This window comes from Micropterus dolomieu, linkage group LG17 (assembly GCF_021292245.1).
Source record: "Micropterus dolomieu isolate WLL.071019.BEF.003 ecotype Adirondacks linkage group LG17, ASM2129224v1, whole genome shotgun sequence".
NCBI lineage: Eukaryota > Metazoa > Chordata > Actinopteri > Centrarchiformes > Centrarchidae > Micropterus > Micropterus dolomieu.
In genome coordinates this window covers 8,655,331-8,674,532 of record NC_060166.1, presented here as the reverse complement: position 1 = coordinate 8,674,532, position 19,202 = coordinate 8,655,331, and the positions used below count along the sequence as shown (strand labels likewise).

The following is a 19,202-nucleotide window of genomic DNA, read 5'->3' as shown; positions in this document are numbered from 1 at the left end:
TTATTAGTTTTCTCCCTGTATGTGTCTTTGCTGCTCAGCTAGCCATGTTTGATTCTGCCCAAAGACCTTCCCACATATTTTATGTATTTCTATTTAAAACTATCAAATGAAACTTAAGATGCCATGAACTGAAAAAATTAATGGTTTTCTTGGTAAGTGGTTTGTAGTGAAGGCCAGAACCAAACTTCCATGAATAGTTTCTTAAAGTAATCTCTTGAATTGTGTTCTCCAAACCTTTACAGTGTCCTGCTTCAGAGGGATTACAGTTTCCTAAGAGACATCAACATCTGGCATCCCTTTGTCACCGTCGGGGTCTATTGCTCCACTCTCTCCGCTGCCATGAGCAACCTCATTGGAGCCTCACGCATCCTCTATGCCTTGGCCAGGGACGACTTGTTTGGTAGGTAACAACCATTTCCTGCTGCCGTGAACAAAGTAAAATAGACCTATTTTGTATGTTTATTACATCATTGAAAGTTTAAATGACAAAAATAATCATTTACTAGCTTTTTTCAGACTTGGTTTTAAAGCTCTGTGTTACCCATCTAAATATGACACATTTGCAAAGGTTGCTTTACAGAAAAAATAGTTGACATCATGTCAGTTGTTGCCAATAATTTATACCCCATCAGCCAACAAGCTTAATGTTTCAGCAACTTTTTCCTCAGTACTCTTCTCTTTGTTTCTCTTCAGCCAATAGCTCAGTAACTGAAGTACAATAATTGGTAACAACAATGAGAATTAAGTAAATAATTCTTGTAAAATGAACGTACTCAAACGCTTTAAATATAAAGTAAATGCAATGATGAACAATCAAACATAATGTTTTCTCTTAAATCAAGGATAGGTTCACAGTCTGTCTGTCTTCCAAGTCTGTCTTTAAACAATAGTCAGGGGCCCAAATAATCATTGAAACAATTGCTGCTTGCTGTGATCATTCCTCCTGTTCATATTAGCCATTAAAAGATCATAATCAAAATCCACAGTCAGAAATTGTTCCGACAACGGGAGACTAGGAGCACAAGCATGAGACGCAGTCCAGGGTGCACGGCTGGTGAAGAGGTCCCGGGGCACGGAACAGAGTTAGTTATCAGAGACACAGAAAGTCAGGAATGTGGTAGTTACAATTTAAGTAAATCTGCCGCTTCAGGTGAACAACAATCTGCCGATGAGTGACTGGAGAAGATACTGCAGGAAGGAGTTAGTGTCCCTCCACTACAGCTCAGCATGGAAACACAGACGGAATTTTGTACTACAAAGACTGGAAAATACCTCCTTGATATGTAATAAATCAGACTGCTGAAGACTCATTAGATTTTAGAATACTAATTTAAATAAAATAATAAAATGTGATTAGCCTGTTTCTTAAGTGGAGTGATTCATTAATAAATGTTTCAACATCAATTTGATTCACATCGTATGTGAAATACCACTAACATTAAACTAACTGTTAGTACAGTACGTTCTACTAGGAACTAATAGCTTGATGATTGACTCAGAAGCCTCTGATATCCTTAATTCTGAATCTCACCAGCAAGTTTCGATGAGAATAAGGCTGAATAGAGCTTATTATAATAATATATTAACTTCAAATAAAACTTGTATAAAAAATACTTTACGCTTTTCACAATTGTTTTTTGGGATTATTATAAGCCTTGTGAGGTGATCGCTTTTTAGTGTGTACAGCCATGTGTGCTGTGAATGCCTTAAGAGTAGAGACTGTCCTAAGGAGTGGAACTTTACCCCTATTTGTGTAATGTACAACGTTTAGACTGAGGAGCAAGAAACATCACTTCATGCTTCTTGAAAGTTTTAACACAAAAACATCTTGTCATGTTTGCCATGAAGTTATTCCCACAGTCAGTCCCACATCAAGCGAGCGCAGCATTTGTGTCATTTCGACTTTCTGTGTGAATCCATGCTGCCTGCTGCTTGGTCATTATTAATGACTGTGAGCAACTTCCTTAAACCATCCTCCCTCTGCTCCTTTGTGAAGTCTATTGCAAATTGATTTGGCGTGTGTGTGTGTGTGTGTGTGTGTGTGTGTGAGGGGAGGTAAATGACTGTGGCGTGATCAGACGGAGCAGAGGCAGATGACTCTTGTTCCGCTGTCTGTTCACCAACGGCAGAAGGGTGAACTTAGATTAATCTGTTTAATTAAGAGCCTCACTGTGGAACCATAAATGTGTAACGGTCTTGTAGGGAGTATGACGTGGTTAGTATGACCACACTATAAACTGTATGTGTGTGTTGGGGGGCGGGGTTCTTCTTGTTGTCTTTCATGCATGCTGCTCACAGCTTAACCTTGTCACTGTCCTATGCAAACAGTGTGATGGATGCGGCAATTTTCCAACAAATGCACACAAAGTTTACTCTGCCATCCCACACATCTTCCATTTCTTTCTTCTCTATAACTCACTTATCTCGACTCCTTCACCTCTGGCCTGCCTTTCTCCATTCTCTCAATCACTCAGTCTACTCCTCTCAGTTGCATTGATTTGACTTTAAAGTCTCTTATCAGCTGTGAAATTTAGTCCTTAACTCACATTCCCCGTCCAGCAACAATCACCTCCCTCCCCAGTTCCAGTCTCCCTGTTTTGAGTTGCTCTTCTAGTCCTTTTTAGGTGCCTGTGGTTGGGTCTGTCTTTCATTCTTGATGGGTAGACTCTACAGTACAGAGCTGCCATGAGATTCAGCACAAATGTCATGAAATGTCATATGTGGGGAAAAAAAGGAGAGGCTGTATGTAAATGAATTGTCTTCCAGTAAACTGTACAGCCCTTTAAGGTATTAAATGAAGTGTCAACTTCGTTTGTCTCCCTCGCTGTCTCGCCCGCCCACTTGCTTTGCCTCTCTCTCGCGCTCTTCTTTCCTGGCTAGACGGCTAGTTAATTACATAAATTTTGTTTTAAATGTCAGTACCATTAGAAATTGCCATCCCTCATCTAAATCTGATCTGATCTGTAAGCTGTAACGTTATCACTCAGTCTCTGAGGTCTGATGTTTCATAATCTGGTTTGTATCTGTTACTATAGGAAACAACAGGGGCACAATCCACGTGTTTTAAAGCGCTCTTAGTTACCAGGGCCTCAGGATGAATCGGTTTTCCCAACAACTTTAAGCACATCCAGGCATTTCGTAAGAGTAATGTCTAGTTCACGCAGTCCACTAATACTATAAAACAACTGGCTCCCAGCACAACACTGACTGCAACACAAACTCCAACATAAGCTCCACGTAAGGATAAAAACAACAAGCCCATCAGACCAAACGAGATTCAGATGATGTCTGGTGAAAACAATCAACATCAGAAAGGCAGGAGAAACACAGAGAGAGTCACATTGGCTCGCCGGCTAACTCCGAGCAGTCGCTAATGTTATCCGGTGCAAAGTTGTATCGCTTTCCACATTACTTCACCAACTAACTGGACCCATATCACTATCCTTTGTATCACCGGTATTATGTCATAGTGTTGATTTAGTCTGCAAGAAAGGATGTAACGACACACAGCAAATGTGGAGCCATTTGTTTACTAGCCTATATTGATGCAGACAGGGCAGCCGCTACATTAGCACAGACCTGCTGCTCTTTGCTTTGTAGCGTTCGTTTTATATTTATTGTTGTTTATTGATACTCAGGTACACAGCTTCTCCACCTCTCAGTCGCTGTAACTAACGTGACCCACATGATATACAATACTGCAGCAAAACCGGCGACAACAACACAGAGGAAGAGCCATTCACTATCACTACAGTAAAGTTACTTACTGTTATAAAGTGTGGCCACAATCTCATTTATTATATTTAGTCTAGCTCACTAATCGTTTTGTTTTCATCCAGTACATTTAGCTGTGCTCACATTGATGAGCCTCCGGTGAAAGACACACAGAGAGGAATGTTAGTTGCTTAAAAGCAAGAGCATGGATTAGTTCAACCTGCAGCTGATAAAAATATTACTGTAAGGTTACAGTAGGTGTTTACCTGAGTTTCCAGCATGATGTGTGAAGCTGTCTCCCTGTCTGTCTATAGCTGCTGCCTGCGCTGTATGAAAGGTACGGAGCCGGTGTTGATCTGCCTCTGAGCTGGGAACATTGAAGTAACAGAGTCTGAACGTGTCGGTGTGAAAAGCCACAGCTGGCATGCCGGCGTTTCTGCGTTTATTGTGGAATCTCTGTATGAAAGCGGTTGTATTTCGGGTTATGCTCGCTCATGAGTTCAAGCAAGCATGTGTACGAGCACACGCCTGGTTGCAATCTGCTGTCATTTAGGAAGATATATTGGCCTAGTGAATGCAGGCATCGGCCAATGCAGATTATTGCAAAATGCCAGATAACGGATCAAAAGTTGAGTCAGGTTCAACTTTTTTACTTGAGCCTTAATGGTCCTGTTGAAAAGAATGAGGGGGCTGCGTCTTTACACATGATCCTAATTTTGTTCTAAACATCAAGATGGTGTATTTTAACGATCTAAGTGCACGGGTGAAGCGCATGGTGCAGTCATGTTTTGGGCGTGTCCAGCTCCAGTTTGCTAGTTTGTCGTGGAAAAAAAGCTCAGTGCACCAGGTGCATGGTTCTAAAGAGTTGTGTTAGTCTGTGAATATTCATGGGTGTGTTTTGGGCTTAACATGCAATAAACCAATCAGAGTGTCATTTCCCATTCCCTTTAAAAGCCAGGTGCTCTTGTGCCTTGGCGCATAATGGCAGATAATTGGCGCATTATTAAAACCATCAATTGATTGATTGAATTGCAGACTCACAGCAGAGGGGGGATGTGGACAGAAGCGTGGATGTGATATAAAAACTGTATCTGATCATGAAGCCTAATGTTAATCTGCAGCTCTGTGGTTTATCAGTGAAATGTCTGAACTCCACTGTTGACTGGAGTTTGTTACAGACAGACCTTGTCTCCTCTATAAAATGTCTGGATCCTCAGTGCGCTGTGTTATTATAAACTTTATTTTGTGTTTTATTGATGTATAAGTGTTTTCTTTAACGATTTACTTTCACGATTAGAGAGGCTGCTGTCAGTCATTTTAAATGTTTCCATATGCGCAGTAAAGTCACAGCAAATACCGTGAGGCATTTAGGCAGCAAAACAAAAACACTGTAGTTATAAACGTGACATGACTGGACAGAGGAAACAGAATTCATCTTTTAGCTTCTGAAATACTTTAGACGCTCTGATGGAGCTCAGGATTGATCAGGAGGACGGCTGCTTTACTCCAAACAGTTTCACTGTATGAACCTGGACTGTGTGTGAAACTTTTTGGATGTGTAGAAGAACACAGGACATGAATTAAGATAAATGAGCACATCTTCTCTCTTACCATTAGAATAATGCGCCCCTAAAATAACAAACAACAGTGAAATGCAAGACAGGGCGCCATGTGTCTTATTTACCTTGCGTGGTATATGTGGTATACAGCTGCTAGAAGGAGCGATCAAAGTCTCCAAAAGAGTGGGTGGGAGACGGATGGCACATCCACTGGAGCAGGTATTAATTGTTCTAAATCCTGCAGGACTGAGCTGGTATGAGGTTAAAACATTGCATGCAGACCATGCAGATCTCTACCACCCTGTAGTCTTCCACTGTTGTTTGTTATTTCAGATTCTCGTTTTTGTGAATCGCAAAGAAAATGTCCACTGGCAGCAAACTTTGCATGCCAAGTGAACACATTAATACTCCTTGAAGACTTGTGGGAAGTGTCATAAATGATCAGGAATAGCAGTGAGGAGGAGGTGTCAATAGAGGAGCTCAAGTTAAACTGAGCAAGTGTGAACTTGTGAAGTGAACAGGCATCTCTTTGTGTGACCTCTGATCGACAAGGAACATACACCTGCCATTTCAGTTAGTGCATGCCCACAGTGTGTCCAGAATAGAGTTACATTTTCCATTGTTGAGAAACATGCCTGCTGACATGGAGGAATTTCTCCTTCAAACCCAAGGATCTAATTCATTACATGAATTCTTCCTTTGATTAAACCTTTCTGTCCACATGTGTATCCAGGATCTAACTGATGTTGGTGCTGCTAAAGTTTTTTGTTTTCACCAAGATTTCTTTTCGTCCTTGTAGGTAAGGCTCTATCTCCGGCTAAGAAGACGTCCCGCAGTGGTAACCCGTGGGTCTCGGTGCTCATCTCCTGGTTCCTTGTGCAGGTTAGTGGAGATAAATCAATACAGAATAATTGAGATTAATTAAGATGTGTGTTATATGACAAAAGTAATCATTAAAGGTGAAATCCCAGCAAATCTGCCAGTTTAGTCTAAAAGTACCGACACAAGACATAAAATAAAAGGTATTTTATTTTGATGTGGTGTAAAGAAAATGCTGAACATCAATGAACATGAGACAATGGTGGTGGTGCTGGTGGTGGCACAGTAGTCTCCTTTTCTCCATAGCTGGCTGACAGCTCTTCCAACTCTTGAACGGTCTGTCACATGTGCAGATGTTCATCCAGACGGACAATCTTAAATTTTAAAAGCATTTTCTTAGTCAAATCTGCTATTGTGATGTGCATCTGTTTGCTAGCTAGTATGGTATCTACACTGTCAAACAATAGCCTTCTACTTACAGAATTGATTTTTGAAATTGCATATTTGACACTCATCACTCAATTTAAGTTTCTGGCTGAGGCATTTTGTCTTTCCTTCGAGGTGAACTAAAGCGTGAGATTCACTGCTGTGAGAGGGATGTCAGGTGCGTGGGAAGAATATTCGAATCCCAAAATTGAAAATCGAATACCTTCTTAAGAAACAAATATTCCAATATTCAGGTCCAGCCCTACAACATTCACTAACTGGCTCTTGTAAATTAAAAGACTAAAGTGTAAAACATTTGAATTAGTGTTGGGCGACCAATAGACCCAATAATATATAGCTTCAAAGGTCAAGAATACAGATACAACACTGGCCTTAGACAACTGAGCTACAGGAGCAATGTAGCTCAGTACAAAAGGAAGGAAGAGAAGCGGCAAACAAGCTACTATTATTTATGGATAATAGATGCTGGAGAATGATCTCCAAGATGGCGCTGAGTATAGCAGCCTCATTGTTAGGTGCGCTTTGTTTTGTTTTTGTGTGTCAATTCAGTTTTTGGCTGTGATTCCCGGAGCTCTTTCACCAGGGAGCAGCTCATGAACATCAGGGGAACAAGTCCAACGGACTTAATTCCCACTTTTCTCGAGTCATCAGTGGTATTATTGGACATTTTGTTGAAGGGTTCTTTCACTGTCGCTCGCACTGTGAAGCGCTGCAGGAGAGGAAAAAGAGCAGGATCGCTCGTGCGTCTTCGCAGGCGGGGACTCCGCACACCGCTACCGGCAATATTTCTCTCCAACGTGCGCTCACTGTGCAACAAACTGGACGAACTTCAGAAAAAAAAGTCTCTGTTCAGAAAACAGAGACTTCTATTCATCTTCTGTTCTGTGCTTCACGGAGACGTGGCTGTGATACCGGACTCCGGGCTGTAGCTGGCAGGCTTCCAACTGGACAGAGCGGACCGCGACACACAACTCTCCGGCAAAACAAAAGGTGGAGGTGTCTGTTTTTTATATAAACAATGGCTGGTGTAGCGACGTTACAGTGATTCAGCAGCACTGTTCTCCTGATCTGGAATTTCTTATCATTAACTGTAAACCGTTTTACTCCCTCGTGAGTTTGCTTCATTCACTCTGGTCGGTGTTTACATCTCGCCGCACGCCAAACGTGAACGACGCACAGTGCATGCTGGCCGACCGGATACTGTGTGGAGCAGACAAACCCGGACTACCTTGTTATTGTTCTCGGTGACTTTAACAGGAGAAATCTCAGCCAAGAACTCCCCAAAAACAGACAGTTTATAAAGTGACTTACGATCACTACTACACCACAGTTAAGTGCTATATTTCTGCGTCAAATCGACGGCATAGCCTCTGCGTAGCCCCCTACCCTACACTGTCACCTACGCCGTCGCCTGATGTGCACCTCCTCAAAAATGTAACTACACATCGAGGCGATGCAGACCGTAAGCACTGTGATTGGTTGGCTGGGCAGCCTTGCAATGCCTCCGAGCCGACAGGAAGTGCCCTTGCTTTGAAGTAAATTTTACTAGCAGCCAAAACGGTGGCTGTAACACGGTGGATCAATATATTTGACTGTCACAACCCAAGCGAAATGACTCTATCACTATCAAAATGTGATCCATTCGGTCGATAACATTTGAAAAGGCTACACCAGCCGCAAGTTTACAATTTTACCCCCATTCACGTTAGCGGAGGGCTAAACCGGAAGTTAGCCTGCTCGGCCGGCAAAAGTCAACACAGTGGACGCTGTAGCGCTACTGCCGACTGGCGTTTGGGGGTGTAATATATTAATGTGGGGGTGTAATATAAATGCCTGGCTACGCACGTAGACCCTACGCAGGAGTATAAATCAAGCTTTAGCAGTGCCTATCACGCCGTCACACGATCTCCACTGGGACGCTCTGATCATGTGATGGTCCATCTGATTCCTGCTTGCAGGCAAAAACTAAAGCTCTGTTAACCTGTAGTGAGGACATCAAAGAAGTGGACTACTGCAGCTATTGAGGATCTTCAGGTGTGTTTGGACTGCACTGACTGGGACGTTTTCAAGAAGGCTACCAACAATCTGGATGAGTTTACAGAGGCTGTGACGTCCTGCATCAGCTTCTGTGAGGACACATGTGTACCAACACGCACCAGGGTGAGTTTACAACAATGGCAAACCCTGGTTTACAGCTAAACTCAGACAGCTAAGGCTGGAAAAGGCCGTTAAAGTACAGGTTTAGCAAGGAGGTGCGAGAAGCTAAACGACTGTACTCGGAGAGACTAAAGAACCAGTTCTCTGTCAACGACCCAACTTCTGTCTGGATGGGGTTCAGACAGATCACAAACTATAAACCCAAAGTCCTCCACTCCATAAACGATTCTCTGGCAAATGAGCTGAACCAGTTCTACTGCCGCTTTGAGAGTCAGTCGGACACCATCCCCCGTGACTCCTGCTCAGCTTCAGCTTCAGTCCACCACTTCTTCCCCTCCCTCCTCAGAACTGGCCAGCTCCACTCCCTCCCCAGGATCCTGTTTGTGGACCACCCTCATTAGGCTCATCTCTAGTGGGGATGAGCCGCGTACAGGTGGGAGATTGACCATCTGGTCACCTGGTGCAGCCAGAACCACCTGCAGCTCAATGCTCTGAAAACAGCAGAGATGGAAGTAGACTTCAGAAAGAGCCCAGCCCCCACCCTCCCCAATCATCCTGTGTGACTCTCCAGTCACTACTGTGGACCCCTTCCGCTTCCTGGGCACCGTCATCTCCCAGGACCTCAAGCGGGAGCTGAACATCACCTCCCTCACCAAGAAGGCCCAGCAGAGGATGTACGTCCTGCGGCAGCTGAAGAAGTTCAGCCTGCCAAAGACAATGATGGTGCACTTCTACAGCGCCATCCTCACCTCCTCCATCACCATCTGGTACGCTGCTGCCACTGCCAGGGACAAGGGCAGGCTGCAGCGTATCATTCGTTCTGCAGAGAAGGCGATTGGCTGCAGTCTTCCTTCTCTTCTGGACCTGTACTCCTCGAGGACTCTGAGGCGAGCATGAAAGATTGCAGCTGAGTCCTCCCACCCCGGACACAAACTGTTCCAGACTCTCCCCTCTGGCAGGAGGCTGCGCTCCATCAGGAACAAAACCTCTCGCCACAAAAACAGCTTCTTCCCGTCTGCAGCTAGCCTCATTAACAAGGCCCGGGTCCCTCACTGACACTCCCCCCTTGACAATGATACAAATGTCTTTGCACATGTAAATACTGTTTCATCTCGCACATATTTGTTGTTGATTGTTGATCTTTGCTGTTGTATATTTTTATGTTGTCAGTTTATATAATTATATGCATACAATATTCTCTTCCGTTACGTTACTTCTGCACGGCACAGACCCAGAATAACGCACATGTATAGATCTGCAATGTTGTTCTTCTATTCCATATTTATATATTTCTACATTTATTTATGTTGACTGTATGTTAGTCTGCATGTAAGACCTTATCACCACAGCAAATTCCTCGTATGTGTAAAACACTACTTGGCAATAAAGCTCCTTCTGATTCTGATGCAAGTTTGGCAAGGTAGTGGGACAAAATCAGCCCATTTTCTCTTGTTTGGATTGTGAAGTCTTGTCATAGAAACATTGCTTAGGCAGGAAGATCAAAAAGCCCTCCTGTTTAACTTGAGAGAATGCTTTCTTCAAACAGAACTGATTCATTTAGAGGAGAAACTAGATGAGTTTGATGTCTTTCTTTCCTGGAACTGCTCAGTCTTCATCCATGCAAACCTGTCATATTGTTCTTTAATTTTGTGCATTTGTAACAAAATTGCAAAAGTCAGTCATTTTGTTGACCAAAAAAAGAGCTCCAGGACCACTGAATTCTCGTGATTTTAATAGTCTTCAATGATTTTCCCAGAAAAGTATGAAAAAAAACTGAATATAATAAGTTAATTGTATTGGTTGCCACCAGTTGCCATTGTTTAAAATGTGTGTTTTTAACTGCCGTTTAAAAGAAAATACATAAAAATAGTTTTGATCAGGATGCCTGACCCAGCCCCGGATAAGTGGCAGAAAGTAGATGGATAGATGTATGGATTGATAGTTTTAATTCTCAGGCATTTGGTGTAGTTACACAGGTTATGTTTATTGCAAGCAAAGTTACGGCTAAAATGTTTGCTGTGGTCAAATACGAGCTGTGGGAGTGGTTGCTACATTCCCACTAAGGAATGAAAGAATAGGCACTTCTCTCATCATCCCCCATGATTGATGTAGTCCCTATTTGGGCTCGTCACTAACAAAAGTCTCAAAGTGACTAACTCATAAATATAGGGCTACCTTTAATCAGTCAAAGTAACGCTTAAAATGTTGGCACACGAGAAAGGAGCACATAAAATTATATCAACAACAGACAGGGACCGATCAGACAGAGGCCAGGAATATGGAAGTATTGGAACAGCTGAACAGAACAAACTGTCACTTTTTTTCTAAGATCAAAGAAGGAAAAAAAATCTGCCTGTAGTGTTTTTTTTCTCTTGTATTGTGTCTTCTAAGTATGGGAAAGAAGTCAATTTAGACTGAGGAGAAAATATTGGCAGAGGGGAGGAGGGTGAGGATAGAGACAAAGAGGAGGAGGATGATCTTAGGAGCAAATAGGCCTGACTATCATCATTATCAGAGGTGAGTGTTAAAGGCTGAATGGCTTGTCATCATTTGCGCTCTCTTTCTCTCACTCTCTTGTCCTCTTCTCTTCATCCCTCTCCACTCTCCAGGAGTGGAGGAGGAGCAATTAGGTGGAAATCGTTAGCTGAGCCGCCACCGCCGCCATCAGAGATCATTGACTCTCGTCCTCTTTTTCTCTGCCTCTTCCTCCACCATTCGAATGATTCACTGATGACAAGTCTGATTGTAATCTGGACTCAAACACTCACACACTGCAGGATTGAAGAAGGGGGAGGGGGAAGGCACCAGCCAATGCTTTCTTTTATTGGACTTTTAAGGAAAGTGAATATAAACGGACTGCAAGAACAAGATAAAGAAGAAAAACAGAAAAAGTTCGAAGAGGACAGGGTTGGATAGGTGAGGTGAAAGTAAGCTTCAGCCCAGCACAGATGCATGTGATGGAAAAGATGAACACTGCAGAGGATGACATTGAAATTGTGCATTGGTCGGTTTTATTCAGTCCTTTCAAGAATTCACAATCTTGTGACTGCAAGAATAAATCCAAATGTGGCCAAAACCTTACCTTACCAAATATTTTTGAATCCCTGCATACTTTAGCAAAATGACAGTTTCCTGCACAAAAACAATCCAATTCAAAACCACTATTTTGAGCTACATCCAAAAATAAAGGTAATTGTAAATGTGAAGACCCATTGAACACTGTATGATGTGATAGGAAGTTTGGCCCTACTCCATGTCTTTGGGAGGCTACTGACCTCTCACAAAATTTGTAACTAGGGCAGAATCTGCCTGGAAGCTCTCTAGTCCCTCTGTCCATCCATCCTAACTCTTCCTCGCAATTTTGCTCGCTTACTTGCTCGGAAGCTTGGCTGCGTTAACATGCCAACAGTCACAGACAATAAGTGGTGAATGTGGTGTTCACTTATAGTGGGTCTTCTCTGTAACTTTGGGGGAATGGACTCCCTAGAGCCTGTCCTCTCAGGTGCTGCGTGCCCCCCAAGCTATGTTACGCTACGACCAAGCCCTACCACTTATAAAGTTTTACCACAACTATTACCACATCCAACCATTACTTACATGCAGTGCAATTTATTCTCATAAATAAGGTGAACAGGAGGACAAATTACATTTAAATTGATGCAGTTTTCAATATGTCAGTCGAACAAATACGAGAACATAGTTTCATTTATTGTTATCACATGTTCTTTGCCTTATCGAGCCAAACGCTATGCGTTCAAACACAAGCGGAATGCGTTGGGTTTAATCTCTTTTCAAACGGGGGAATCCAAATTAGTACCTGGGTCATCCTGTCTTGCGTGTATGTGTCTCCCCCTACAGCCAGTGACGTCACTACTCGGGAGGAATGCCCCTTCCTGCAGATCAGTTATAAAGGGGTGGAGCTCCAGTGCCCCCTTTCCTCTGGTGCACAAGCGTTGCGTGAAAGTGCGTTTTTTTTTTTTACCCACCAAACACCAGGCTTCAGCTTCACAAAAAGAAATGTCAGAGTCAGACTGAGTTAAATTTCATTTTGTAGCCTTTCTGTCAGATTTTGCCTCCTTTTCTTCATGCAGTCAGTACGTATTAATATTAATGAGGGGCGTTTCACTGACCATTTATAGGCAACTATGGGTGTTTGAAGGGTCGGACATGGAGCTCCCTCTCATGCGCCACATTTCAAGTTGATTGTGATTTATAAAGGGAACTTGCTTACAAGTGTGCGTATGCACGGTTTTATAAGTCTGAATATTTCTTGCCGTACGCCATTTTTGGCTTTTGGGCGCATGTACACTTTTAGTGAGGTTTCTACGCACTGTTTTATAAATGAGACCCCAGATCTGTTTATTGACAAATTACACTGTGAGCACTTGTTAGTGTTTCTTATTTACTTCTCGATTAAACAATTAAAAAAAATATTTATATACTGTAACTTATTGCTTTGTTAGCCATGCTGTGCATGCATCTGAACCCAACACAGTTAATCAAGCACAGTCCAGTTGTTACCTGTAACCCTGAGACAATTCTGGGAAAGCAATGGCTTTGTAATCCAAAGCATTACTCAGCTGCTTCCACTCAATTTTTTTTTATTTAATAAAACTGTCTGTGTGAGCCCACTTATTTCAGTGAAATTATAGCAATTTATGCACACTGCTTTCTAGTAAAAACAGCCTTTTAAATCGCGATACAAAAACATAACCCGGAGAGATTTAGACACACATACACACTCATCTCATGCACACTTTGTGCCTTTGTGACAGCAGTTGTCCATGCTGGCCTGTGTCTGAGTTAATGGCTAATTAATGCTCTGGTAGAGTCGGCTCCCAGGGGAGCGCTGGAGAGACACCCACTGACTTTGACTGTCAGAGGACAGGACTTACCCACTTTTCTTTCCTCTCTTCTTCCCATCTCATCTTTTCCACTCTTCTTCTTTCACTCTCCCCCTCTCTATCCTCATTGCTCCCTGGGTTCATCATTTTGTCTCTCATTCTGACCGCCTGTCAATAATGTGATCATTAATCACAATTCCCCATCATTAACACCTCTCCTCTCCCCTTTCATTGTACTTCTGCTTCATGGTCACAAAGTTTAGTGATCAGAGTCGCTACTTTCTCTTCTCCATAAATACCATCGATATGCCCTTGAGTTTAAGAAAATATACTCCAGTGGAGATTCTCTGCGGCCAATCGTAAAACACATGATAATTGGAGAGAGAGACTGTGTTTGTTCCTAGGTACGCTACGGTACTTACCTCCTTGTTCTGCGCATCAGTCTCAGCAGCTCGCATACAGATAAAGAAACATGATGAAACCACAGAAAATGTTTCGTTCATTACAGAAGAAATAATGATGGCCTTTTCCTGAAAGATACTGTTTATGCACACTTTGTGTTTCTCCTCCAAAGTAAGGTGCATGTGGAAAGGAAGGTAGCGATGGGGAAGATTCCCATTGTTAAAACATGAAAGTGTTTACGCCACTGCTCAATTCAATACAAGATTTTTGGTAACGAGTGTAATTTACACACTGAATGAATAGTTAAGCTACAGTTCTATGATGGGCACAGCTGACCATGTGTTGGGTTGCATTCAATTAGGGTGTAGTTACTTCGTATGATTGATTTCAGCTGATGGGGACATTCATGTGTGTGTACTTTGAGTTTCAAGAAAGCTATCAGAAAGTATAAAAACCCACAATTCATTTTAAGAGATTCTTCACAGGACTTCTTTTTCAGGTAATTTTACTTATTAGGTTCACACTCTCATCATCCTCATTTCCTGTAGCAGCTGGCAGCTTTCAGGGATAAAGCCTTAATAAATCCATCTGACCAGCACCAAACAGCAAATAGACAAAGTTAGCAGCTAGGTGGCGAACCTTGGACCGTCTAGCAGCTAAAGAGCCAGATATTTCCTACAGGACTAGATGCACACTAAACCAGAGTTAAAGAGTGAAAATTGGACTTAAATGTGTCCAGTGGCCAGACACGAGACACTAATGATGCCTGCCTGATGTGTAAATAGTCAATTGTATGTAAACAAGTTCACCAAAACAGCTTTATAAGGTAATGATACAGTATGATCATGTTATGTAAGCTTATTGCGCTACCCCTAAGTTGCCAGTGGTTTGAAAATGTCACTATTATAGTGATCAACATTAACACAGTTATCAGCATTATCAAAGTATTGTTAAAATGTGCTAAGAATGTAATCAATTTTTTTTTTAAAGTACTCACAATGAAATCTTTTCATCGAGTTTTATTTTGAAAAGTTTTCAGCGAAGTGACTTTTCGTTTGCATGTTTTAAAGTTATGAAGTATGACCTCAAGCACAAATAAGTCTAATAAGATTGCAATTTCAATGAGCCCAACAACTGACATACAGAGGGGTCTTTAGCGTTTGTCCTGTTGGAACACTTTTCCAAACAAAATATGTTTGTTGGGTGACTAAACTACGTAACAAGTTATTGTGTGCAGTGGGCGAATATAATTTGCAGACACACGACTCATACAGCTGCAGAACAACATGTAGTCAGGTCAGACAGACGGATCAACACATCTTCCTCCATTCCAAAGTCCCCATCATGCATCGAGTTAAAAGTCAACTGAGCTGGCATTTGCTATAAATTAGTGGGTGGTGGTTACGAAGATGACTCATAAGGATCAAAGTGTTTTGCTGCTTTCCCAGCAATTTTCTTCGATCAAGTTTCAGTCAGCGCTCTTATAATATCCAAAATACGACCACACTTCAGACTTAGTCTGAGAGGTTGAGGCTGTCACTGCCTTCTGCCATGTTTCCATTGACCCAGAGCAAACCCACGTTGCATGCTGCACCTGCGCACCTGCATCTGGGAGACTGTTCCTAACTTTGGTTGATGCTGGACAGTATTTACTGTATATCAAAGCGCGGTAATTGAACACAATTTGAAAGGCTAATACGAACTGTCTGGAAGTGACCATGGTTTATCATTAAACCATCCCTTCAAGTGAAACAGTCGAAGCTCTTACTGCTTTCACATTTGTGGTAGCTCGCAAGTGAGTTACACAGAGCCCTGTTCACACATTCTGATGTCAGAGAACATGGCAGGGTGCAATACTACTTATAATGGGGTCATCATTTCCCTCCTCTATTAGAAGTCACCTACTACTCCTCAGTCAGAGAGGGTGGTAAATGTCATACATTCAGTATTATTCAGTATTATTAGATTTACTTTCCCTCCAAATGAGGCAGTGAGAATTCTAAATGAAACTGGACTTGGCTGTGTTGTCATATATCTGCTGTTGCTAACATAGCTGACTGCATGCAGCTGAACAGCAGCCTAGATACCATCTTAATTAAAACTGAACATGAGCTTCAATCAGTGGCTCCCAAAGTGGAGTCTGGGGACCACCTGTGGTCCTACAGTAGTCCCCAGTAAAGTGTAGAACAATTTAATGTTAACAGTGTCTTGCTCCCTAGATGTTGTTCAAATCTGTTCATGGTGTTACCTCCCAACTACAGTGCAGAGAGATAATCATATCTAACAGCAGAAAATCTTCATAAAGTGTCTTGGGAGCAGAATGGACTAATGCTCAGTTATCTGGGGATCATTGACTTGAAAAAACTGTGGTGGAACCTCCAGACTAGATAACAGCTTATTTAAAGCCCATATGTGCAACATTTTATCAAATTATTTTGATGGCATATGTTTTTATTTGTACAAACATGGGGCAATGCTGGGTTTCTACCATTCATCGTCAGTGGTTAGGGTTCGGATCTGATAGCTAGTACCGTTTTGGATCCAGTTCACAGTTTGCAAAAATACCCATATACCTTAAGCTTAGAGAATAATATGTCTATTATGAAACCTTTTATTTATTCTGTTTTATTAAAGAGAAAATGCTGCTGTCGCTAACATCACAACAACAGCATATTTTTTTTGCCGAACTAGAAAGTTGCTGAGTCCGAGCCACTTCGCTTGTTTCCCATTAACAGAGCCAGGGCTGTGGACAAACACTGGATATTCTTTCTGCGCAAACACAGAACAGACAGCTAGCGGACTGTGCGGAGATATTTGCTGAATTCAACAAAAAGATGTCTTTTGGCTTAGAATCACATACCTGGCCTTTAAAAGACTATTTTGGAACACCATTGTATGACTGCACACGAATGGTATGTTTTTGTAGTTCAGCAACTTTCGAGCAGTGATCCATTTAATTGCTCTACGTCAGTGTTTAAAGAAACTTGTGTGCATTTATATCTATGTTTAAAGCTCATAAACTTAATTGGTCTGTATCGGGATCTCTACAAAGAAACCTATAAAAGTGGATATGTACAGTAAGTAGTGGTGAAACTTTTCCATCTTCAGCTGCTCATCTCATTTTCAGGTTTTAGGTAGGAACATTATTGTGTGAACATTACTCAGGCTACTGACTAGTGTTTTAGTGAAGGAGATTGTAGATCTAAATTGAATCTTGGTTTTAGTCATTTATAACTTAGTAACTTACTTTCAAAAAGGGATTAGGCATGATTTGGATTTGATGAGAGCATTCGATTTTTGGATGTGGTATCTGTAAAATACAAACAAATCATTTAGTTGGGTTCGGGTACATCTGAGTAACAGCATTGCTGTCACCCACAGTGTCTTTTTTGAAACTCCCAGCAGGAGTTGCTGGAGTCAGAAATCTTTAAAGTCTCCCTCCACACAAAAATCTGTTTTGCTTGTACATATTTTAGATTTGTGTTTTTGGGTGCGAAAAGCGAGTGGGTGCATTAAAATGCACTGTCCAGCTGTGGAATGAATGTTAATCCCCTCTCTATTTTCCCTTTTTCCTTCTTCCTTTGTTTTGTTCTTTCGTTCTAGCTGGTGCTGTTTTCAGGGAAGCTCAACACCATCGCCAGTATTGTGACCATTTTCTTCCTGTTGGTTTATGCAGCTGTGGACTTGGCCTGCCTCGCTCTGGAATGGGCCTCTGCACCTAATTTCAGGTAAACATGTGTCACTTACTCAACACATACACACACACACGCATGCGCGCACACTAACACATACACACAAACACAAACATTACCTGTCATAATGAAGGCCTGTGGTCGACACCCTGCGATGTGACTTTCTATAGCACATTTTCCTCACAAGACAAACTCCTCCGCTTCTTTATTTTCCACCTCTGCCATTGTTTATATATGTGTGTGAGGAGGTGGTTGTTTGCCAGCTGGATGCTGCTATGGTGACAGTGTACTAATTAAAAGACATAAAACTGGCCACTGCTTATAGCCCCATATTGGAGAGGGACCAACAATAAAACTGAGTTTGTGTGTGTATGTTTGTTTTTGTGAGGGCGCAGCCTGAACTGGATGCTCAAGTAACAGCGCATGGAGATGCTTAGAGATTTAAATTTACAATGTTTGTGTGTGTGTGTGCATCGGTGAGTGTGTTGTTTGTATTCCTAGGACACTTGCAATGATCCTGATTTATAAAAGCTCCCTGAAGCCATTTCCACACAACAGCAGCAAAACCTGAGGACAGTGTTTGTGTATATGTGGCTCGATGATTACATCATGACATCAACACGGCCAGAGTTTGGCATTTGATTCACTCTGCAACTTTTTATGAGTTTGTCTATATTTTCTGTGTGAAGTCTTGATCATGTCACAAATATTGTCATCCAAAGCTTAAATTTATAAAAGTACATCTCCAAATCCAATAACCGACATTGTTTTTCAAAAGACATATCTTCCTTGATTAAACTCCTCTACTGGCTGTGAAATACATTTGAACATGATAACTGCTACTGTTTTTATTTATGGAGCGGAGAAACTGTTCAAACACCATACGTCACTTTGTCGTTGGCCGTATATGATATGACTGATATGTGATTTTTATGTCCGATACCGATTTCGATATGAGGATTTTAAAATCCGATGCCGATATATCGGCCAATGTTCTTTTTCCCTCTTATTTTAAGAAACACTTAGATTATCCCTAACATTTGTTATGTTGAGACCTCACCATGATACCATTACATAATGCAGTTTAAAAAATAACGTTTCTTGTTAGCAATAGTACTTTGAACAAATGTACAACAAAATATATTAGGTTTGATAAATAAGAGTCAAACATATAAAACTACAGAAAACATTTTCAAAATATCTGATTTATTATACAGTGGGGGAAAAAAGTATTTGACCCCTTGCTGATTTTGCAGGTTTGCCCACTTACAAAGAATGCAACGATCTATAATTTTAATCATATGTACATTCTAACAGGGAAAGACAGAATCCCAAAGAAAATTCCAGAAAATCACATCATATGAATTTATTAAAATTGATAACCATCTGATGAGGAAAAACAAGTATATGACCCCCTGGACAAACAGCATGTTAATATTTTGTAGAAAAGCCATTATTGGCCAGCACAGATGTCAAATGGTTTTTATAGTTGGTGACAAGGTTTGTGCACATTTCGGCAGGGATGTTGGCCCACTCCTCCCTGCAGACAGCCTCCAAATCATTCAGGT

The 19,202-nt window shown here is 41.7% G+C and overlaps 1 protein-coding gene across 2 annotated transcripts in view; it reads left to right on the top strand.

Annotated features, from left to right (window-relative positions):
- The window catches only part of zgc:153039 (uncharacterized protein LOC767698 homolog), a 73,434-nt gene that overhangs the window by 31,820 nt on the left and 22,412 nt on the right, over positions 1-19,202 (top strand). For both annotated transcript variants that reach the window (XM_046074324.1, XM_046074323.1), the window contains 3 exons: positions 243-400; positions 6,073-6,155; positions 17,546-17,670. In XM_046074324.1, coding sequence (XP_045930280.1) covers positions 243-400; positions 6,073-6,155; positions 17,546-17,670 — 366 coding nt within the window. The remainder of the gene's footprint in view (positions 1-242; positions 401-6,072; positions 6,156-17,545; positions 17,671-19,202) is intronic.